Source organism: Thamnophis sirtalis, unplaced genomic scaffold (genome assembly GCF_051295495.1).
Source record: "Thamnophis sirtalis isolate CommonGarterSnake01/CBP01778 unplaced genomic scaffold, rThaSir2_p1.2 scaffold_3, whole genome shotgun sequence".
Lineage (NCBI taxonomy): Eukaryota > Metazoa > Chordata > Lepidosauria > Squamata > Natricidae > Thamnophis > Thamnophis sirtalis.
In genome coordinates, this window is record NW_028261383.1 from 52393561 (window position 1) to 52417668 (window position 24108).

The 24108-nt window shown below is 38.5% G+C and overlaps 1 protein-coding gene across 1 annotated transcript in view; it reads left to right on the forward strand.

The window, feature by feature from the left end:
* Positions 1-24108, forward strand: part of CNTN6 (contactin 6) — a 195104-nt gene that overhangs the window by 95377 nt on the left and 75619 nt on the right. The window contains exons 5-6 of the mRNA XM_087708896.1: positions 6358-6561; positions 10976-11081. Of these exons, the coding sequence (XP_087565022.1) occupies positions 6358-6561; positions 10976-11081 (310 nt within the window). The remainder of the gene's footprint in view (positions 1-6357; positions 6562-10975; positions 11082-24108) is intronic.

The following is a 24108-nucleotide window of genomic DNA, read 5'->3' on the forward strand; positions in this document are numbered from 1 at the left end:
ACTGGAGAAATTCATTGATGCATTTCAGGTTAATGACTCTGTCCTCAAGTGGTCTAGTGGTTAAGATAAGACTCACAGGGGGTGGGCTGCTGGGCGTTCGCAAGGAATCTAGCTAAGATTCTGTGTGGTTCAGAGAACCCGCAAATCTCACTCTTGTCTCGGCCCTGCCCCTCCCCTCTCCAAGTCCCCATGTGGCCTCTTTGGGATGCAGGTAAGTGCAGGGCACACACAGAGGCTCAGGGAGGGTGAAAAATGGGTCTATGGAAGTTTGGGAAGGCCAGAAATGGTCCTGTTTCCAACCTCCAGAGGGCTTCCGGAGCCCAAAGAGACCATTTTCGCCCTCCTGGAGGCTCGAAGAAAGCCTCTGGAGCCCAAGGAGGACAAAATTCCCCCCTCCACTGTGGTGCAGGAGGCTGACTAGGCCATGCCCACCATGGCTACACCCACCCAGTAACCGGGTAGAAAACCCCTTGATAAAAACTTTTGAAGCCCATCTCTGGAGGCTACAAACCAAAAGACTGTGAATTCTAGTCTCCCCATTAGCATGAAAGTCATCTGAGTGACTTTGAGACAATCACTTTCTCTCAGCTCAAATCACTGTGCAGGGTTGTTGTTGTTTTTGTGGGAAAATAGGAGGAGGAATGTTTGCTGCCTTGAGTTATTTATAAAAATTATAGTAAATAATTTTAAAAAATTTAAATCTCTTGTTTCTCTTATCTGTTCTGCCTTTTCTAATCCCCTTGCCAAATTCTTGTTTGCTCTTCTTGGTTGTTTGCTCAGTTTTCCGCTTGTGCTTTAGCGAAGCCATGCTTTGAATGTCAGGTGCATGTCTCTGCCAAAATATTACAGTTATGATTTCACCTCCTATTGCAAAACTTGATTAACTGATTTATGCAGGCTTTGAGAGAGAGAGACAGAGACAGAGAGACAGAGACAGATAAACATATTTTCAAAAGGAAAACATTTTTGTAGATCCCAAATGACTTGCTGTTTCTAATTATAGTCACATAATATTATAGGAAGTCAGCATAAAGTTCCTCAGTACTGCTGTTTACAGAGTCATAAGCATCCCATGGGTTTTGCAACTGAAAACATAAATAATATTTGTAAGATGGCATTGAGGATGGCAAGGAATTTCAGGGTGAAGAAAAGAAGCAACATTTGGAAATGAATCTGTTGGCAGAAAGTTTTAAACTCATGAATTATACATTTAATTAAGAAATGCTAAACTGCTAAATTTCAAAACTTCTGATTTACTGTGCTTTATTTGAAAAAAAAATTAATTTCCATGCCACTCTTGCCACTGCTGGAGCATGATAGAGAGAGCTTCACCATCAGCTGTCAAATTCCAGGCAGCCATAAAGAAAATTGTGACAGAAGGTGAGAAGCCACAAAATAGAAAAGAAGAAAGTCACACAGATTAGAGCAGCAGGGAAATCAGGAAGCAGATGAAGTACCAGCACCTACAGGAAATAGCTATTTTGGGTGAGGAGAAGAGAGATCCACAAAAAAAGTTAGCATAAATGTTGGATGATTGTCAAAACATCAAAATGACAAAGTGCATAATACCCCCCCTCCCATTCTAAAGGAAACATTAAACAGAATAGATGTCAGCTCAATGGTTACTTTTGTAGTTCATATGTCAGGGTTCCAAGTAAGCAAAACTCCAAGGCAGGTAGATTCCTCAAATAATAGCTTTATTGGATATATCATATTGGCACAGTTGTGATGAAAACCGACCCCCACAGTTTTAACCTAAATAAAAGTAAAAGTTTATCACTTTCTCAAAACAATCAGTCACATGGTCCAATCACTGCTCCGTCTGGTTGCCTGGTGACATCACTCCTCCTTCATCCGACAAGATGTGAGAATGTCCTTGGTTCCCAAGAAAAAGTATTTTATTTTGACTACAAAGTCCCAGCTATCTCAAATCCCCCCTCCCTATGCCTCAGCTCCAAGATGGCTTCGGTCAAGTCATGTTTAGGGTTGACTTTATGTCTATCATGGCAGATTTAATGTCCTTCTGGTTACAGCACCAATATGGTGATATGTTAACTCTAAACAGCATAGCAAAATTCAGAGCATCACTGATAATGCCTAGGAGAAAAAGTGTAGTCAGGCAGGCTCCACCAACCCTGGGCCATGGACTGGTAACACTGCCGCCACAACCACCAGTGCCAGTTCATGGAGCCAGAAAGATTGGAGACTATGGTAGTGAGTCAGTCAGCAGTGAGATGGGTGGCATATTAAATAAAAATAATAAAAAATAAAATAAAAATAAAATAAAAAATAAACTAAATAAACTAAATAAACTAAATAAACTAAATAAACTAAATAAACTAAATAAACTAAATAAACTAAATAAACTAAATAAACTAAATAAACTAAATAAACTAAATAAAATAAATAAAATAAATAAAATAAATAAAATAAATAAAATAAATAAAATAAATAAAATAAATAAATAAAATAAAATAAAATAAATAAAATAAAATAAATCTAAATAAAATTCCTACATATACTTATTTGGAAACAAAACAAGTCCCCCTCCCCACAAATGTCTGTTTTAATCTTACACTAACCATAGGAATATCTGGAAATGTTCACCATCTGAATTTTCCTAACACCATGCAATGTCGTTCTGACAATGTCAGCATCCATAAGAAATCTATTAACCTAACAAAAAGTTGGGCATAGCACATTAGTTTCTGCATGTATAAAGAACCACGATGAGACAGAGTTCTTGCTCATGTTGAAGTCAACACATATACATTTCTATCTGCAGATGTCTACTGAACAAATATGGGACTATCTTGTGCACATATTCTGAAATCCTTGGAGGGCAGCCTCAAGGCACCCATAATCTGTTGAGGTTATTGGGTTTTGTTTTTTGCTTTAAAAGCAAAATTTTAGAAGGAAATTGGGTGACTGTGGTGACTTGAAACAAAGAAGTAGGAGAGGAAGGATAAGATCAGCAATGAAGATTCATTTTATACCAATATTGTGACTAAGCAGTGATAACTTCTTTTTGCTGAATGTTTGGATAGAGTTATCAAAGAACAGGGAGAAAAAGGACTTTGACAGAAATTGAGATCAGTTTAGACAATGAATCCACTACGGGATCTCTTAGACATATATTTTTAATTTTAAAGATAGAAACTTTTGAAGATAAAGTTATGGAACTGTTTTGGGATTTATTTTCCATATTAATGAATGAATGAATGAATGAATGAATGAATGAATCAATCAATCAATCAATCAATCAATCAATCAATCAAGAAACTTCATTAGGGTCATTGACCAATAAAAAAAATACATTTTTGACAAAGGAAATAAAAGTTGTAATAAAAATAATTATGAAATGGATCTGATCAATGTATTACTTAATTTTACGTACCTAGCCACATTCAGAGAAATAAAATTACATTAGTTGGAGAATAAAAACTGTAAATAGAATGTATATGGGTGGTCTGGGAATCTGAGATGGAGAAATTATTATCTGGAAGTAGACATCTTTATAATAAAGGCAATATAACAAAACATGTCTTTGTGTTTTAATAATTTCTTCATCACACGGGCATTTTTTTTGTTTGAATTGAGTATCCTGAAATTTCTCTTTAAGAGCTATTTTTGTAAAAGCATTAACTTTTGGACATTTCTGAATTTAGAAACTGTGCATTGGCTTAACTATCTCCCTGGCTTGAAAAACAGGAAAACAGCTAGCCATGAATCCAGGTTTAGACAAAGCAGCCAGATCTAATCAACTCTCCTGATCCATGGCATGCTGTTTAAGGGCTGCCAAGGGGCACTCATTTCCCATCCTCAGAATTTCATCATTTGAGACATGATAGTGTTTTGGTTTCTTCTGCAGAGTCCTAGTCCAGGACAAAACAAAATAATCAGTTAAAACAGGGAACAAAACCAAGGGGAAAATTAGAAGCTTTAGTCAGTACAAGAAAATGCATGTCTAACTATGACTCACAATTTCAGTCATGCTGGCATTAAGTATTAACCACGCATACTGTTTTCTGCATGGAGATTTTACTGCCTCTTCTCATGCCAAAGCTCTTGCTGATTAACTTGGAAAACATACTTAGTATCTCTACTCACTTACATAACACAAACTGTCTACCTCCGCACTCCTCCACTATAGTCTGGATTTTTTGTTTTATTTTGTTTTGGTGTGCCTTTCAGTCAATCTTCACTCATGGCAACCAGATGAAGAAGTTTCCTTGCAAGAAATTTGGAAGTGGTTTGCCATTGCCTCTTTCTTTGGATTGACATGAGAATAGAGCAGAGCAGAGCAGAGCAGAGCAGAGCAGAGCAGAGCTGGAGGGGTGATTCCCCCAAAGTCACCTAGATGGATTTTGTTCATGAGACAGGAACAGAACTCATGGTCCTTTCAACTCCCAGTCCAGTGCCATGACATAGAACTGGTTCTTCTCATGTTGCTATACCTATACCTGAGGCAGCTTCAAGTGATGTTTGACTCTAAAATGGACTTTTCTTTTTAATCAAGCAACAAACCACAACAGTCTTCCTCTGGGTGCAACCTCCATGAGCTTTGGTCAACATTACACTAAGATGATCTCTCAGTGCTGGGGTCAGACCATCACTTATTGGCCACTGTAGGTTTGTGCAAATGTACCACCCCTGCTTTGCAGGCTGTGTACTACCTACCAGAGCCATTCTGTGGGCAGTGGGAGAGTCCATTTCTGAAACCAGGGTTTTCTCATATCCATCAAATCTATAAGCCCACGTAGCAACTGACTAAGTGTGACAGTGAGAGCCTATGAGTGAAATTTGGAAAGAAAAGGCTGGTATTCTTTATGCCTTTTCTTGTTTCAATCTCCCTCTATGATTGTCAGTTGTTGCTTGAACATGGGTTTACTGCTTCTCCCAAAAGTACAAAGCCATGTTTAAGAACAAACTTACTAAATAGCTATCATGCATAAATTGGTTGTGAAATGGAAGGTCGTGAGAAATTATCAAGTTCTATAGCAATGAGATGTCCAGAAATTTTGTTTATTCCACCCTAAACATGGAAAGTCAGTGGGTGACTTTGGGCTAGTTGAGTTATTACTACTCAGCACAAGATTATATTTATAGGAAAATTGAAGGAATGAGGGCTATGTGCAATTTCTTGAGCTGTTAGAGAAAAGTCAGGATAGAAATCAACCGAATAAATATACTGGTTGAGTTTTAAGGTTTTGCTTTGCTGACAACTTGTACTAATTTCTTCATCCAAGTCAAGAGTGAGAAAGATTGCCATCTTCAGATGCCACTTTTTTAAATCTTTGAATCATTAAAATAAATCACTCCTAGCTTTCCAAAGACAAAATTTAAAATACATTAATAGAGTTAGGACAAGACAAGTTTGTTTCTCCTTAAGCCTAATTCTAAAGTAGTTGTTATTTATAATTGCCAATGAACTTTGGAAAGCATGTCAATCTGTCTTATATGATCACATTATTTTGATGATCGCAGGATCTTGTCTAAACAAGGAACTGAAGAAGCAAAGCAGTGAAGACCAAAACACATATCTTTCTTTTCGTCTGCTGTCAGTCTGATCCCAACATTGGTCCATAGGACTGAGCCTGTTATACTGGATCACATGCAGTCTGAAGTGCGAAAATTTATGCAGGAATTGCTTTCAAGTTGACAGCCAGGATTGTGATCTATGATGGTTGAAAGGTTACAAGTTGAATTCCAAAGCAGCAAAATCTCTGTGATGTAACCTTTCTAGCTTTGTGGACCAGCGGAGAGGGCGGGAATAATTATGCACAAGTGGTGGGGAAGCATGAGTGGTGTGAGCAGTGGGAGAGCAGGAGCAGCAGGAGAGTGTGAGCAGCTCCATTTGCACAAGTGGAGGGCACATGCACCTGCCACTTGCACAAATGGAGCTGAGTGCAGATATGTGCTCGTCTGCTGCTTGTGCAAGAGGAGCTATGCACACACATGTGCTCACACATCGCTTCTGCAGCCCAGTTCTGAATGGGCCCAGGCTCAGTAGTGGCAATGAATCTATTTGTTCATTCTGGTCCCTTCTTATCATAAAAGTGATAGTTTTATAGTGATAGGTTTTTTATTTTATTTTATATTAGACCATTTGGTATATTGGTTTTTAAATAGGCACTATTCTATTGTAATCACATCAGGATTAAAAAATGAAGGAAAAGGATGTCTGTATTAAAAACAAAGAACAAAAACACATAACACATATATATCCATTATTTCATTTAATCAAAATCAAAGCAAAGGTGCTCAATAAATTAAAAAAAAAAATTCATTTTGCAAACATGTTAACTCCTAATTTTATTAGGAAAATATATGCAATAAGCATTTGATATTTTCCAGGTTTATCATTCGCTTGGATTTTCAACAATAATACCTTATATGTTCAGGAAGATGATCGGCGGTTTGTCTCTCAAGAAACAGGAAATCTATATATTGCCAAAGTGGAAACATCTGATGTGGGTATCTACACTTGTGTAGTATCAAACAGAGAAACAAAACAAAATGTTCAGGGGCCACCCACACCACTTGTGCTTCGGAGTGATGGTAAGTTTTGGTTGTTGTTTTTTAAAATATAATCCTAATGTTATTTACATTAATTCTGAAATGGCACCCAAACTCTGCAGAAAAGCACATAGATTAGCATTACCCATTTGATTTAAAGATTGTTTGGTCAGGCATGAAGAATCAACACTACATCCGGAGTTACAGTTATGTGGATTTATTGCTCAAGCCCATACACAAGAATCTAGTCACCTAACGGTCAACATTAGATCAGAGTTAATGGAACTCAAGAGGGGTTGAATTAAACCACTTTTGGGAATGTAATGACTCCAGGCTGATTCTTCTCTTGATTCTACTTTCCCACCCAGGCTCTGCCTTTTCTTCTCTTACATGTTAAAGCCTTTGCCTCATATCTGATTTTTGTTGATAAAATGAAGGAATTGAGGAATGTCTGAAGAAGGATATTGTCACCCCTTTAAGATGGTCTAGACAAAAACTCCAAACCATGAGTATTAAACCTACCATTATTGTAAGGCTACAGTAACAGAATCTTGCAAGTCTGAAAGCATGTTGCTCCCCTCTCTGTCCTTATTTTTACTTTCTAGAAAACTGGATATGGGCCCTCTGAGATATTTTCCATACTCTCTTTTCCTCCATGAGCCGAGATACCTTTTGTATGATAGTTGTCAAGGTTGCAGTTCTTCCTCCTGTCTCCCAAGGTCATTTTCACATCCTATTACTTACTTACTTACTTACTTACTTACTTACTTACTTACTTACTTACTTGCATGCATGCATGCATGCATGCATGCATGCATACATACATACATACATACATACATACATATTAGATGTTCTTCCAAATAAATCTGGAAATCTGTTGGGAGAAGATGCCAAAACTCCCCCATTAAAGAGTTAGATTGTGAAATGATCCAATTTAATGGGCACTTGTCTGGATCACTCCATTGATTTCTCTGTTTCAAAAAATATAAGCAATGCAGCTATCTCATTCTGCCTTACCTTGCTTGCTTCCCCTCTTCTGATGATCTGATGTCTCCTCCAGCAATTTCAATAGCCTCCAATAATTCCAATAAGATATGCAGAACTTTCCTCCACCACTAGCCTACTGGTCGAGGCTTCAGGTTTTGTCAAATCACTATTGGAGTAAATCTTTTTGCTTTGATAAGGAATATTGTGTTGCCTCTGTGAAACAATGTGCCTTGTCAAGGGGAATCCCAACTCAGATTTATTAAACTGCTAGTCCCTATCTTGAGGGGGAAATGTTATTGTTGTTGTTGTCTTCACTACTGTTATTGCAATCCAATAACCAATAGGAATAATAGGTTTTCTGGATAGTTCAGAGTTGATCAAAACAGTAAACAATAAAACAGTGGAAATACATTTCTGACAGTATAGGATAAGAGAGTGAGATATAGAAAGAGATAGAGACAAAGACAGAGACCGGGAGAATTTACCATAAGAGGCACATAAAATCAAAACTATATTCTCCCCCCTCTCTTTCTCATCTCTCTTTTATCTATCCATTTACTTCCAGTGAAGAGTAAAGTCTTAGTTTAGATGAAAGGATCAAGATTAGTACCATGCTTATCTTATAGGCAGGCCATTTAAAGGGAGAGTCTCCAGAAATAAAAGTTCTGTGCTCTCATAGGTCCTCACCTAATGTTACTTGCAGATGATCTCCAGAGTCTCTAGGGAAGTCCAGTTGTTAGGAGCCATTGGGATATTTCTGTAGATATGGCTCCAAGACATCAGTTTAAACTACTGCATCCTAAATGTTTAACAGTCAATGCCACCAACAAAAGACTATGGTGATTTAACTGTATACTAGATAGCAGCCTTGAAACTCTCTACTCACATATTTAAACTGTCATGCCACGTAAAAGCATGACATTAAAAAAAAACCACGTAACCAAATTCATTGCAATGGAAAAGAGCAGACTAAACCAAAGCTTAATTCCTACATCAACTGCATTCTTTCAAGAATCTTCAAATTCAGATGTAACAAGCATTGTTCAAATGTAAGATGCATCAAACTAGATCTAATCCAGCTTAGGCACTGAAGTGAGTAGCCTCCTTTCTTGGAAAAAAATATTTTTAAATTAAATGTTCACAATTGAAAATGCATAGTTCAAAAATTCATTAACAAATGAGATTGCTTCCTCCAAGCCATGGATCTTAATGGAGTACACTAAATGCTCCAATGAAATAACAACAAAAATTCAGAGCATGTCATGCTCATACCACAAAAATAAAATAACAGCAAGCTTGGGATGATTGCTATATCCTGAATGAGATATGTAAGTGAGAAAGAATGTGGGATCCCTCAAATTAGACATTATATTGTCATAGGGATAATATTCATAAAGCATCACCAGCCCCACATTCATTTACTTGCTTCTCTCCAATAGATATTTGCTTAGGCAATAGCAAATGTTGGTAACACTTGCTCCCTAATGGCCAAATCATTTGTGTAAGTAGAGAGTCATCAGTACAGTTCAGATGTGGTATTCAGCAGGTTCTGATAAGTTCTGGAGAACCAGTAGAAGAAATTTTGAATAGTTCAGAGAATCGGTAAATATCATCTCTGACTGGCCCGCCCCCATCTATTCTCTGCCTCCCGAATCTCAGCTGATTGGGAGAAAATGGGGATTTTACAGTATCCTTCCCCTGGAATGGGGAGGGAATGGATATTTTATAGTATCCTTTCCCTGCCACGCCCACCAAGCCATGCCCACCAAACCATGTCCTGCCCATTAAGCTGTGCCCACAGAACCGACTGTAAAAAAATTGGAATCTCACCACTGGTGCAGTTACTACAGTTACTTATGTATTTCCCATTCAACAGTGTCTTTTACCACTCACCCCCTATGTGGGAGTCTCTCCCCCCCCCCTTATTAAACCATTGCACTGCCCATAGACTTCATATCTTCTGTACAGAGTCTCAATGAACTTATCTTTGTTGGCAGCCAGATTTTGTATGATGTTTTTATGTAATGTAATAAAAAAGGCAGTGCAAATAAAACAGTTGTGTTTTCAGCAGCATTAACAAGACAATTGTCATCTCTTTCATTGGAAATATTAGGTGTATCTTTAACATCAGACAGGAGAATTGGGACTATGGATATACTTAGAGGAAAGAGAAAAATTGGGGATATGTAGCCCTGACTATATGTCTCTTTTTGTTGCTTTGGCCAGAAAAATGAAGAAATTCCTATTTGCATGTTTTCATTAGCCCCTTTTATTATGACAACACATTTTTCTATTAAATGTCTTAGACCACTATTGGATTGGGTTTTGGAAATCAATTGTAAAATTCATTATAAAGGTGATAGACACTGGATTGGGCAATCAATTTGTAAATTTAATTTAATGTAAGCTATTGTAGTCCATGAAAACTCATTTGCTAATAGATGGGGGACAGGTAATAAATTTATTTTACAGCCAGGAGGAGAAAGTAAATTTATTAGTAGAATTATGAACCAAATGGGTGCTAGGAAGAAATCTAATTATTTTAAAGGTCTATGACTGCTTTGATGAATTACTGTACATCAATTAATTAGTTAAAATTGACATTAAGTATATTTGACTTGGTTGCATCCCATTTTGGGAAAGGCTTTGTCCTTGTGGCACCCATTTCAATATGGTGTCCCTGATAGTTGCTTAACATTCTAATAATCATAAATAAATTTGTTTCATCCTTGACAGACTAGCATGTACCTATGACTATATCAGCTTGAATTCATACTACAAAACATTTTTCTCGTAACCAATGGGTGTCAAACTTGTGTCCTCACAGCATCGTTATGTAACAACATGAGTTTGATGTAGCATGACCTTTTTCCCCTTTCAGTAAACCGGGCATGGGTGTGGCCAGTGCATGACACATCTGGCCCATGGGCCATGAGTTTGACAGCCCTGTCCTAACCATTTGCTCTCCAGATATGTTTCTATACCAGGCTTATTATGAGAGTTGTTTCACTTCACTTCCTGTGAACACCAATCAGTATATTTAACTCAGACTTCTTTCAAAGTTAAGACAGCAAAGCACTCAGCAGGATATTTTGGGGAGTTTCTTTTCTATTCTGATTGATTGGCAAGACTTTAAGACTCAGTTTATTTAACTGTATATTTATTTTATGAATTGGAACAGAATGCACTGTGTGTTCTGGTAATTGCCAAGGCTTGACCCCATTTGATAATCTGGATCGAGAGGTCAAGGAGAGCTCACCATTGAGATTTGATTTGTAGAATTCATATTAGTCATTGTACTAAAGATGAAGTTCTCCATAGTAGCTCACTCTTGGTTTCACTGGAAGATACTTTTTAGTTTCCATGGGAACAAATTAGTCCACAGTTTTTTTTTTTTTTTTAATGCTGCTATTTTATAGTAGTGGGTTTGAAGCACAACTCAACTACAAGCTGTTTTGGTATTCAGCAGGTGTGATGGGGGAATATGAGCCAAAAATTGAAGTGCGTTTTCCAGAGACTATGCAGGCAGCAAAAGGCACATCCGTTCAGCTGGAATGTTTTGCCCTTGGAAAGTAAGGATTTTTATCTTTTCTTTATTTGGGGAGGGGGAGTTATAAACTAAAGGCATTTCACAAAGACTTGAATAAATAGCAGATTGGATTTGATGGCTAATACATGTTCACACAAAAATGTTTTATTTAATATTTTCATATGATTGGACCTTATCAAAGTTGCGTGTAAAAAAAAGGTGAATGAAATCCTCATCATTCAGTTCACATTTTAATTCAAACTTCCCAAATCTGCAGTTATCAAACTGATATGCAAACTAAAATGCAATTGACTTTCAGAGCTTCAACATCCTTCTCCCCTCCATATCCCACTCCAAAAAACAATGTATTGTGTTATGGGATTCAGTAGGCCTGTATTATACTTGTATTGTTAAAAACTATGACATTCATCTCCTACCTCCACACAAGGATGTGCAAGTATTACACAACATCCCCAGATGCTTCAAAAATGCATTAGGGAAAGTTCACAACCAATGATTATTATAGAAGATATATTGTAGTAAAAATAGATATACTAATGTTAATGGAAATATGAAATTTGCACAATAAAAAATGTGGTGCAAATAATATGAAACAATCTAGTTTACACTTTGCTTATCTCTTTAGTTGCTTTCAGGCTGTATATTTGAGATTAAATTCCAAACAAGAGTCTTTAATTAAGGATTGACTAAACTGCTATGTTTTTTGATAACCAAGCCTAATGAAGGTAAGCACACACACACACACCTAAGTATAAGAGGTATCAATAAATCAACAGCACTGGCAATAACACGTAAACTTATATACCACTTCACAATGTTTTACAGCCCTATATAAGTGGTTTACAGAGTCACACAGAGCCGTGGTGGGCCCACCTGTGATTTCTGCTACCTGTTCAGGTGAACCGGTCTTAACCAGCTGAATACCACATCTGATTATAAGCATATCTAATTTGACAAGTTTTTCTATAGTAAATCCTCAGTGCTGACATCCAATATATACAGCTTTGGAAATAACTTCTCAGTTTTCCTCTAATCTATCCATTTAAAAGACAAATGGACCGAGTCTCAGTTTCTTTGTTAACTTCTTTCTAAGGAGACAGACCAATTTTCTATTTCCTTTTACTTTCCAATTATTATTTAACTGATAATTAGGTACTGATAATATGGTTAGACTGATGCCAGCAATACCTTAACCATAGATAACCACCTCTGGCACTGAAAAATACCTCTGAATTCCATATTGGGACTTATAGAACACCCCAATAACATCATTTAATGAAAAAGAGAAGTGCTTTCCTTACAGGTCACTGAAGAAAACTAACATATCTTACACAAATTCTCTTTAAAAGTTCTTCTTAAAACTGTGACTAGTGCCAACTAGGTTCACCAGTTAAACTGATTCTCTAATGAAATAAAAGCCGCAGATTAACTAGTGACTAGGTTTCTATAGTTCTATAAAGTTCTATATTTCTATAAATCTTCTTCCAATGAGAATTAGCTAGTCAGTTAATAGTTGCATGTTCTCAGAATGGTAGGAAATTACAGAAACAGGTTTACATCAAGGCTTCTGCCCCAAATTCAGTCAATCCCACGCCCCAAAACCCCTATTCTATACTATGCTTTATTTTTCCATGCTTTTTTTTTGACCAGTTCTTTGGTTTCCTGGATTGTTTTTCATTTGTTTGCTGATTATTGATTGCTAGCTTTTGTATGTAATTAGAACACTCATATCAGGTTTTTTTTTTTAAAAAAAATCTGCAACAATTCACTTGGTTCCCTTTTATTAAAATTAAAACCCATTATTCATTGTAACTCTGGTGTTAGATTTGTGCTAGCACCACACATTGTAAAACTGCCTAAGGCTGGTCATTTTATTTAAAGGAAAAAACTAGATAGATTTTTTTAAAAGCTTAGTGGTGTAGAATGGATGTCTCCTGTAAGCTGGTTACCCCAAAATGTAAGATAAGTAAATGACTATCTCTCTTTTAAAAAAAAATATTTTTATTAAGTTACAGAGTTTTATAAAATACAAAAGTAAATAAAAGATCAGTGATGGGGGGGGAGGAGGAAGAGAAGTGAGGAAAGATAAGGAGGGGGGGGGAGGAAAAGAAGCAGTGACTTCCAGCTCTCTCTGTTACAGTAAAATAAGGCATTAACACCAAATTACAGCTTTCTGCTTTTCCATGATAGTATGAACAAGTTATTTCTATAAAGATCTATCAATCTAATCTGTAAAAACCCAAAGTCAGAGTTTCCTTCTTTTCCATCTCAAGCCCAAAGTTCAGAAATGGTTTCCATGTGGAAACAAAAGTACTTATGTTCTTTTCTTTAATCAAAGTTGTCAGTTTTGCCATTTCAGCCAACTCCATCAACTTCTGCAACCATTCATCCATGCTAGGAATCAAAGAGTCCTTCCATTTTTGTGCATACAATGGTCTTGTTGCTGTCAACATATATAGTAACAAAGTTACAAATTTTTTTCTCCAGTTCTCTTTCCATTAGACCGAAAATGAAAAGTTCTGGTTTCATTTTTATCTCCATTTTCAGGATTGTATGTATTAAAATATAAATCATCTATCATCTATCTATCTCTGCATGTCATTTGAATGACATTTCATGCACATTTTAGGATTGTGTTTCCCAGCCAATTTCCTACCCTATTTTCATTTTTTTAATTCCATTCAGCAAAACATAAAGAGAGTTCTGCTTAGTTAGATGGAATAACATCTTATGTCCCATGATAAGCACTCAAAATCTACCAGTTATCTGGTATGTCCTCATGTTTGCAAAACTGGCCCCAAGATCAGATTTTTGATACTAAAGTGGCAACTCATTGTAACTTGAAGTCCAACCACTGTTCAGTGTCACTGGCTGGCTGGCAAATCCCTTAGTTAAACTGGTACTGTGAATCATATTAGCAATATCAAAAATTGTACAAATGCTAAATATTAATATTTAGTAAAAAGCACAGTTCTCATCTAAATTTATCAGTGTACTGTATTGTGTGCTGCATTATTAGCCCCAGGAATTGAGCAGATCATTGACAAGAACATGTTCTCTCTTTCCTATTTGTCCCCATAATAATCAATTCCTTCCTCTACCATTTTGAAATGGAATCTCAGTTTTACTGTGCTGTTAAATAGCTTTCATTTTATTCACAAATCATCCATTTTCATAGTGCACAGTTAAATGTGTCAATGTAGTGTTGTTGTTATTTTGCCTGTTCTACATGAATATCTAATGGAAAGGAACCATCCCAAGCCATCAAGTTCAATCTGTTACTGTAAGGATAGGAATCCAGATGAAAGTTGCCCTTCCAGCCTCTACTTGTTTAGTGAAGACAAATCTTCTGTTTTTTATTATCAGACTCATTAATCACCTGTTCATGGTATATGAGTCATGGTGGCACAGTGGTTAGAGTGCAGTACTGCAGTCTACTTCTGCTAGCTGTCAGCTGACTGCAATTTGGCAGATCAAATCTCATCAGGCTCAAGCCCTCCATCCTTCCAAGATGGGTAGAATGAGGATCCAAATTGTTGGGGGCAATATGCTGACTCTGTAAACCACTTAGAGAGGGCTGTAAAACACAGTGAAGTGGTATATAAGTCTAAGTGTTATTGCTAGTGCTGTTCTTTTTACAATTGGAGTCTGAATCCTGTTATTTTTAACTTACATGCTAGAATTATGGTTCACGGGTTGCAACTTCCTTCAGAGGCTTTGGGTATTTGAGGAATGTGATCGAATCATCCTTCAGTCTTCTCTGCTCAAAACTAAATGTACACAGCTACTTCAATTTCTTTTTACAGATCTTCTCATCATCCTTGATGCCTAGAACTTGACATAAAACCCACATAGAACTTCTCTTGTGATATAGTAATTGGACTTTTTTGATTCAAGTTTGAACTGAACTTTCTCATTTTGTAGTCACATCACACTTCTATTTTTGAGGGAGAGAAAGATTCCAACTAATCCTTCACTTCTTCTGGTCCACATTAGGCCTTTGAAATAGCTGCCTAATATGAAACTCCTTCCTTGAGCTTTTCCATTTTTGTTTTATCCATTTTTTGTGCCAACATATTCTTTTTTACAAGGAGTCACACTTATTCCTGTCTGATCTGCAACCAGCAGTCTCTAACTGCTACTTTTATCATACATTACCTTTTGTTTTTTGCCTTTTTTTGCCTTCTTAACTTCCTCCACCTGAAAGAGAATACTAAGCATGCCACCAGCTGATGTTTCCTTTGGATTTGCTGTCACATTAACACCACAATCTTCACATGAAAGACTTACCGCTTACATTAGAATATATTTAGGTGACATTGTGTATGTCTTTGGCCAAAGCAGTCAAACCAAAAATATAAAAAGCCTGACTTACTTAATTATTATACTCTTTTAGAATGTAATTATTCTCTTATGTCAAGGTTTTATGTCAAAAAGCAGCAGCAACGGCTTTCTGATTTCTTCATTGTCTCATCTGTTTAACTAGCCATGATCTTAATTATCTGTGCTGTAAACTTAATTTTATCAAGAAATATTCCGTAAGACTAAATGATATACTGTAAGACTGAGAGATGGTATAGCCATGCCTTCTTCTTAAGAACGAGGTTTGTTTTCTTATGGGTGATTCTTGTGTTGTTTCAGTCAAACTGAAACGGATGCCAAGTTTGTCTCAACTTGTCACTTTGAAGAAAATGTTTTTCTTCTTCGCTTTTAATTTGGGGACTTATGAATCCAAACGCCTGCTGTCTGTTTTTGCAGAATATAGATACAAGTACCAACTCTAGCCCCGTGCTTTGATGCTTTCAGACAAACTAAGTCAAGATTTTATCTTCACAAAGATGCATATCTTTGTGCACTGAGCTCACTTATTTATGGCAAATACAAGAAAACTTTGGCTTTAAGTTCAACACATCTGAGAATGTGTTGTCTCTTGTAACACAGCACATATTTGCATCTGTCGCTTGAGTGGTGTTGCTGTGGTGCTGCTGTGTAATGCAGAATATATCTCTTATTAAAGGGAAAAGGTAACAGATGCCATATAGTTTCTAACATGAGATAATGAGCCTACTGTTACATCCATAACACTATTCAACATCCAACTCTATCCAAACTCCAAATAAAAATGGAAAACCAGAACCAGTGGATGACTTGTGTTGTGCCATTTCAGAGGTTCAACAGAATGAATAACAGCATCACTATCTCGGCTGTATGGAGTTTCCTGTATTGCTCAAATATTATCAGAAAGAAGATCTGTTTGCATATGACAGGACAACTGATTGCAATTCATCTATGTTGACAGGGTAGATATCTTACTTCTGCTTTAGGATAATTGTGCAATCATTAAATGTGATTACTGCCCAGACCAAACATTGCCCGCGGGGGGGGGGGGAGGGAAATATATTCCTCTAGCCATCTAACTACCAGTGTACTAGCTATGCTGAGTAAAGAACAAAATAGGACAGGAACACAATCACAAACCACAAAAAGAGCCCAATTATCATGTTTGAAAATGCTGAACTGATGAAATGATGCTATTTGTTTCATGGTTACAATAAATACTGTGCTTTATTCCAACCTCAGGACAAAACTCTTGAAATGCAAATCTATTGTTTCACATTTTGACTATCCAGAATAGCTGTTTCTAGATAAAAATATTTCATAGTCCAAAGGTTCTGCATATCAAGAATTATAACATCATACAGTGTTCTCTGGGAAATCATCTGAAAAACACTTCCAATGCCAGCAGTTGGCTTCCCATAATATGGGAGATGCCCAACCGAGGTTCCCAATGAGATCTGAGGGCCATCTGAAAACCTTTACAAAATTTTCCATAAAAGAGCAAAATTAAATTATATTCAATCAACTATATCTTTTGAGCTGTGCCCAGTTTTTTCCATGGCACATCAAAGCAACTGCACTGTTTTCTGGATTCGTGTAAACTTTAGATACTTTATCACCAGAAAAGATGCAGTTGCTTTAAAATGGATTGCAGAGAGATTCTGCTTTATGCACTCACACCCATTGGATACTGGAGCCACATTACTCCATGGCTCTGCTGTATAGTAACTGACAGCTACAGAGTCCTCATTTGTTTGTTCATTCAAACGTACCTATATTTCACCCTGGTCAACATAACATCAACATAAGTAAAGCAAAAACCTAATAATAAATAAGTAAAGTAGAACAATGTCACATTATATACATATACACAAACTGTAGGTCAACTCTGAAGTGAACGTGGCAGAAGCCATCTTTTCTTGCCTCATAGTTGCCACAATCTTTGAAAGAGGGAAGGAAGGGCGGAAATAGATAGACTGGGTAGCAGTCAAAACTGGTGGGATAACCTTGTGGGTACCAAGGTCATCCCAATAGGTGGCAAGTGAAGGAGGAGAGGAGTGACCAAGCAGTCCTAGCTACTTTCAGCTGACAATGTGATTAGTGACATCTGCAGAGGGAAATAATTGTTCTTTTAATTAAGGGAAAAACCACAGGAACTTTTAGACTTGGTTTTCAGTAGCTGTGCTGGTATGATGTATCTAATAAACAAATTCTTTGAGGAGTCTAGCTGTCTCAGATTTCTGCTTTTGTCAATGTGTTATTTAGAACCCTGACACTGTAGAAACATTGTACACAGACACAGAGAAAGGCGGGGAGGGAGAGAGAGAGAGGGAGGAAGAAAGAGAGAGATCTGATCTATAGCAATTAACTGAGATCAAGTGTGTATTGAAATAAAATTGTCTTGGTAGAATTGAAACAAGCTGGGCAGGGGTGAGATTCCACCAGTTCGGACTGGTTCGGGCGAACCAGTAGCTCTAACGGTCAGCTAAGAATGAACCAGTTCGCTCCAACAATCAGGTTGGCCCATAGGCTACTTACCTATGTCCTCTCAGCTGATTAGTGCAGCAGAGTGGATTGCCATGCCTCAGCTGTGTTACTCCCCAAGAAGTAATGTGGAAGGTACGTTTTGGTAAAACTGTGCCTGTGCACACAGCAAAATATGCAATCACTGAACCCGTGCCAGTGTTAAACTGGCAGGATCCCACCACTGAAGCTGGGGCTGCAAATACTTCTGGTGGGAAAGTATGTTTATATTTATAGGATGGGGCTATTACAGAAAAGGCCTGCTGTCTCACCAGGTGGAGGGAACTTTCAGTAGGCTATTTCCAGAAGGATTTGATTAGACAGACAAATATCATTCTGGTAAGGGGTTACTTGGTGTATTCCTGTGCAGAACTTTTTGGAGCTTTACAGGAAACTTAAAGTTCCTGGAAATCGTTAGGTTATTGGTGAAATGCTGTCTAATAGTTTTATTGCTTTTTATTATTCGCTGTGATTTACCTTATATTTCATATTTAAGAGACCAATTGTTATCATGATTTACACTTGATGCTTGTATGTACAATAAGGCCTTATGCACCAGAGACAAATTCTTTGTGTGTCTAATCTCATTTGGCCAATAAAAAATTCAATTCAATTCAATTCAATTCCACTCCACTCCACTCCACTCCACTCCACTCCACTCTACTCTACTCTATTGGAAGTGCAGTCTGATGTGACCAGTGTGATCATTAAATTTTCCTGAATGGTATTCTATTACTTTGCTTTGAAAATTAAAGATGAAAACTTCAGTTTAGTAAAGAACAACTTCACCTGATCTCAGAAACATTGCTATGGGGACAACTTTGTGAATAAAACTGATCTGAATTTTCTGGGAACTTTAATATGCTATTATTTATTTATTTATTTATTTATTTATTTATTTATTTATTTATTTATTTATTTATTTATTTATTTATTTATTTATTTATTTATTTATTTATTTATTTATTTATTAATTTATCTTGTATGCTGCCCACTCTCGGAAGACTCAGGGCGGCTTACAAATAAGAAGGGAAAGGGAGATATAAAAAAATAAAAAAAACCAACAGTTAAAAATTCAACAACATTCATAACATAAGATGGGGCTGGATAATTCAACAGCCCCAGGCCTGCCGGAACAGCCAGGTCTTGGTTGCTTTGTGGAAGGCCAGAAGGGTAGGGAGGGTCCAGATCTCAATGGGGAGATCATTCCATAGGGCCGGAGCAGCAACAGAGAAGGCCCTCCCCCAGGGGGTCGCCAGCTGACATTGGCCGGCAGATGAAATCCGGAGGAGGCCTAGTCTGCGTGATCTAATAGGTCTCTGGGAGGTAACTGGCAGGAGGCAGTCTCTCAGGTAGCCAGGTCTGATACCATGTAGGGCTTTAAAAGTAACGACTAGCACCTTGAAGCGTGTCTGGAGACCAATGGGAAGCCAGTGCAGCTCGCGGAGGATAGGTGTAACTTGGGTGTACCTAGGTGCATCCACAATCGCTCGTGCGGCTGCATTCTGGACTAACTGAAGTCTTTGAACACTCTTCAAGGGCAGCTCCATGTAGAGCGCGTTACAGTAATCCAGTCTTGAGGTGACGAGGGCGTGAGAGACTATCCGAAGGACCTCCCGGTCCAGATAGGGTCGCAATTGGTGCACCAGGCAAACCTGGGCAAAGGCCCCCCTGGTCACAGCGGACAAATGATGTTGTAGTGTCAGCTGCGGATCCAGGAGGACTCGCAAATTGCGAACACTCTCTGACGGGCATATAATTTCACCCCCCCAGGCTAAGAGATGGAATAGCTGGACCATCCTTGGGAGGGAGCATCAATAGCCACTCAGTCTTGTTGGGATTGAGTGCAAGCTTGCTAGAGTAATGGGTGCTTCATTTTTTTTACACATTTCTTAAATGATTTTAGGTACATTGCACCAAACATTATTGCATTATAATGTATAGTTTGGGCTAACTTCGGCTACAAATAGTCAAACCTATAAGCACAATAAAAATTTTAGTAATATATACGTAGATAGAAGACCAATACTTAGAATTTGGTCTGGAACCATATTGGCAAATAATGCAGTGATTTTAATATAGGTTTCTTTCTATTTGTGAGACTGTCCAGTCTTAATCTTGTTGCTTCATTTAGTACCATCTGAAGTTTCCGGATTTTCTCTCTTTAGAGCATTTTGTGGTGGTCCAATCAAGTAATGCTGAAGAATTCAGATTTATTTTTACAAGGTTACATTCCAAAAAAATATTCACAATATTATTTTTTGAATTCCTCGTTAGATTATGAATATAATTGGAAGTTTAAATTAAAGATTATTTTTATTATATTATTTCACAATAAACTGAAATGAGTAAATGACCTTTACTCATTTATATTTGTGAAACTAAGGTCACAAAGTGAGTTCTACCATTAATTCAAATGGTACATTTTTCCATAGTGCTTAAATTATCTGATCAAACACTGACTCCTCTATTAAAATGAATAGTATCAAAAGCTCTTGTTGGGTATGAATTTTTAATGTGTTCATTTTACAGGAGTCTGTTTTTCTTGTTAAAGTATTTTCACTGCTGAGGTCTGATGGATCACGGCTAAGGAAACACTTGGTCATAAACATAAAATCCTGGGTTACAGAGGCATTAAAAGCAAACTCTAATTCTAAATATATTCAAAGTTAAACCCAATTATACTAATTACATGTCACCACACACAAAGAAAGGAATGCATTTATTTTTACATACCTGGAACCAGTGGTGAGTTCCGGCAGCCACTACTACCAGTTTCCTCAGGGATGTGCTGTGTGCACACTTGTGATTGATACGCACGGCATGCACACATGCTTCATGTGCACTGCGCACATTCACAGTACAACAAAAATGGCTCTGCGCATGCACAGAAGCAAAAAACAAGATGGCGGTGCCTACGGCAGCTCTGAGACAACCGGTTCGGGGTGTGGCAGACCTGGGTCGTTGCTGGTTCCAGTGACCCAGGCCACCAAGGTACTACCGGTTTGGCCAAACTGGTCTGAACCAGTAGGAACCCACCACTGCCTGGAACTCATAGGGCTGGACTGATGTATTCACGCTTACTGAAAACCATAATGTCTAAAAGTATATATACAGTTTCAGTTTCAGTTAATAGCTCAAAGTTGTCTGTTAAACTAAATTGGATAAAAAGACATTTTTCTGATGGAAAACAGATTGCAAAAAGTGATTACATAAATTAGAAACATGTCTGAAAATATTTATAATGGCTTTGCAACTGTTTTTATAATAATTTATAAACAATGGAATCAAACAGAATTCATAGTTAGTAAAAGAAATGAAATAGAAGAAAATGAAGTTGACAACTTGTCAACTTTCATGAGACTTTTTTTTATAGTACTGGAGTATTTTCAAAGACTGTACTGGATAGTACTGGATTATTTTCAAAGACTGTGAAATTCATAGAGTTTACTATAATGAATGAAAACACCAACAGAAAATTTAGGGGGGCGGGGGGGGGGCGGAACAATTATTCACATAAACTTTCTGTTTATACTATGAATATGATGCCTGTTCAATATTATGACTAAGTGTAATATAGTTGATAATTGGGCAGAAATATTTTCATCTATACTGTAGATAGTTAACATAATTGCTGCTTGACTGCTTCCCTTCTTGTCACAGAAAAAAATAGTAGCTGTTTTGTCCTTGGCCAGAAGATGCGCAAACAATTTTAGTGCTCCCAGACTCTTAGTGACCAGCCTTCACTAATCAAGATGGCATTCACAAATACGTACATGTTTGCATATTTACAATTAATCCAATATATTCAGGTCTATTCCAATTTAAACTTTTTTCACTGTGCAAAATTTGTTTTCCAAATCATGCTAAATAGGGAATTGAATTAGAACTATTGTTTATCAATTTTGAGATGATGTGGCAACCATGTTGTCTCAATTGAAGATTATTTTTGTGGACATTGGATTGCATCCAATCATATCTATCCACCAATGTTGATCAGATAGAATTTTTCCCCTTTGTAGCCTTTCTATACCTTCCCAGTCTACTACAAAGAACTGGGATATCCCGCAGAATCATCTTTAATAGTTGGGGAAAGCAATGAATGCACAAATGGGAATATATTCACACATGTTGAATATCAGTTGTGATGTGACAGACTGTAAGGAAAAGTTCAGAATATCATGCTAGAATAAAAAATAAGTTCAGGCATTAATGTAAACCTTCATAGTGTAGCGGGACTATAGGTTCTATAGGTTGAATCATTTCAGCAAATGATTTACATAAGTGTAATATTGAATGTTAATACCAAATTTATCATATTATTAAGGACCCTTAAATAGGAAATATAAATATGGTCAACAAATTTAGAAATCAGAAATACATATCCATGACTTTCCACCCTTAAGATTGTAGACTAAATGTCTGTAAACATCCATGGTGGCCTAATTTATCTGAGATCCTATTCCCTAGGACTACCTGTCTTTGGTTGTTTTCTTGCAGATGTTTCATTACCCAACAGGTAACATCATCAGTGCTAGAAAGCAGTGGGGCTTTCTCTGTGTTTATATTCAAATGGCTTATCCTAGTGATGGCAAACCTTTTTTTCCCAGCAGGCCGAAATTGTGCATGTGCTCACACCCATAATGCAACATGCCCCACTCCCTGCGCATACGCATATGACCCACCTGCACACACCCTGCCCCCATGCATGTGTGTGCAAACCCCCACACATACATGCACGACACTCGCACACGTGTGTGTGACACCCACACATGCACAGACATCTCCCACATGCGCAGCAGAGACCCAAAAATCAGCTGGTTGGCAGGAGGTGCATACGCACGGGCAGTGGAGCTGAGCTAGAGGATGGCTCGCATGCCCACAGAGAAGCTTCTATGTGCTACTTGTGGCACGTGTGCCATAGGTGTGCCACAGTGACGTGCGGTGAGGTTTATACCTGGTGAGGCTCAGCTGGACATCCTTTTGCGAAGCAGGGCAGCGGTCGGCCTCGGCGGGGGGGGAATTTGCATCGTGGGAGCAGCCAAGCGCCCGGGTCTGCAGCAAAGGCGCTTGGCGGCTCCCGTGATGCAAAGTGCCCTGCCACCCCTGATGCTGCCGCCCGCCTGCTGCCCTGGCCTGCTTCTCCAGGCTCCACTGCTGGAAGTCCCGGATCGCCTCTGGGGGAAGTCTGGGTGAGAAGCAGAGCGAAGCTTCTCCGCAGCCTCCCGGTGCTGTGCAGAGGCTCTCGCAGGAGTGTGTGCCAGCGGCCGGCGGCCGGCGGCCCAGAGCGGCCCTGGCTGCGAGACAAGGCAGCGCTTAAAGCAGCTGCTGCCAGTGCCACCGCTCCTCCTTCGCCTGCAGGAGGGGTGGTGGTGGCAGCAGCAGCAGCTTTAAGCACTGCCTTGTCTCGCAGCCGGGGCCGCTCTGGGCCGCCGGCCGCTGGCACGCGCTCCTGCGAGAGACTCTGCACAGCGCCGGGAGGCCGCGGAGAAACTTCGCTCTTACCCAGCCTTCCCCCAGAGGCAATCCGGGACTTCCAGCGGCGGAGCCTGGAGAAGCAGGCCGGGGTAGCGGGCGGCGGCAGCATTGGGGGCGGCGGGGCACTTTGCATCGCGGGAGCTGCCAAGCGCCCAGGTCTGTAGCAAAGAGCGAGCCTCCTCCTTCTCCCCCACTCCTCTCTCCTCTGAAGCATGCCCTCCGAAATAACCCGCCCAACGTAAGCGTGCTCAAGAAGACATGATTCGCTGCTTCCAGATCAGGAGGCAGGAGAATTAGTGCTTCTTTTGCATCTGAACTTTTTTGCCTTTTAACTCTTTCTTAACTTTTAGAAGGCAAAAAATTCCTTATGGAAAAGAGGCCCCGAGTTCTCTCGCCTCCTGCTTTGGTTAACACTAAGCAGACACCAAGCCACTGTGACTTGGAATCTGGTAGCAACTATCTTGGCTTTAATTATTTAAAAAATATATTTAAATTTCTTTCTTTTTCCTGAGGAGACTGGTGAGGCTCCGCCTCCCTTGCCTCTAGTGACTGCACGTCCCTGGTGTGCCATCATGGGCTTATCATGGCAGTGTTGATGGTAGCGTCCTTGTGGTTCCTCAATTAGGCTGTTGTTTATTGTTTACTGATTTTTTACTGAGTTGGTAGTTGCTTGACTGGGGTATTGCAATATTGTATCAACACTGAGATAC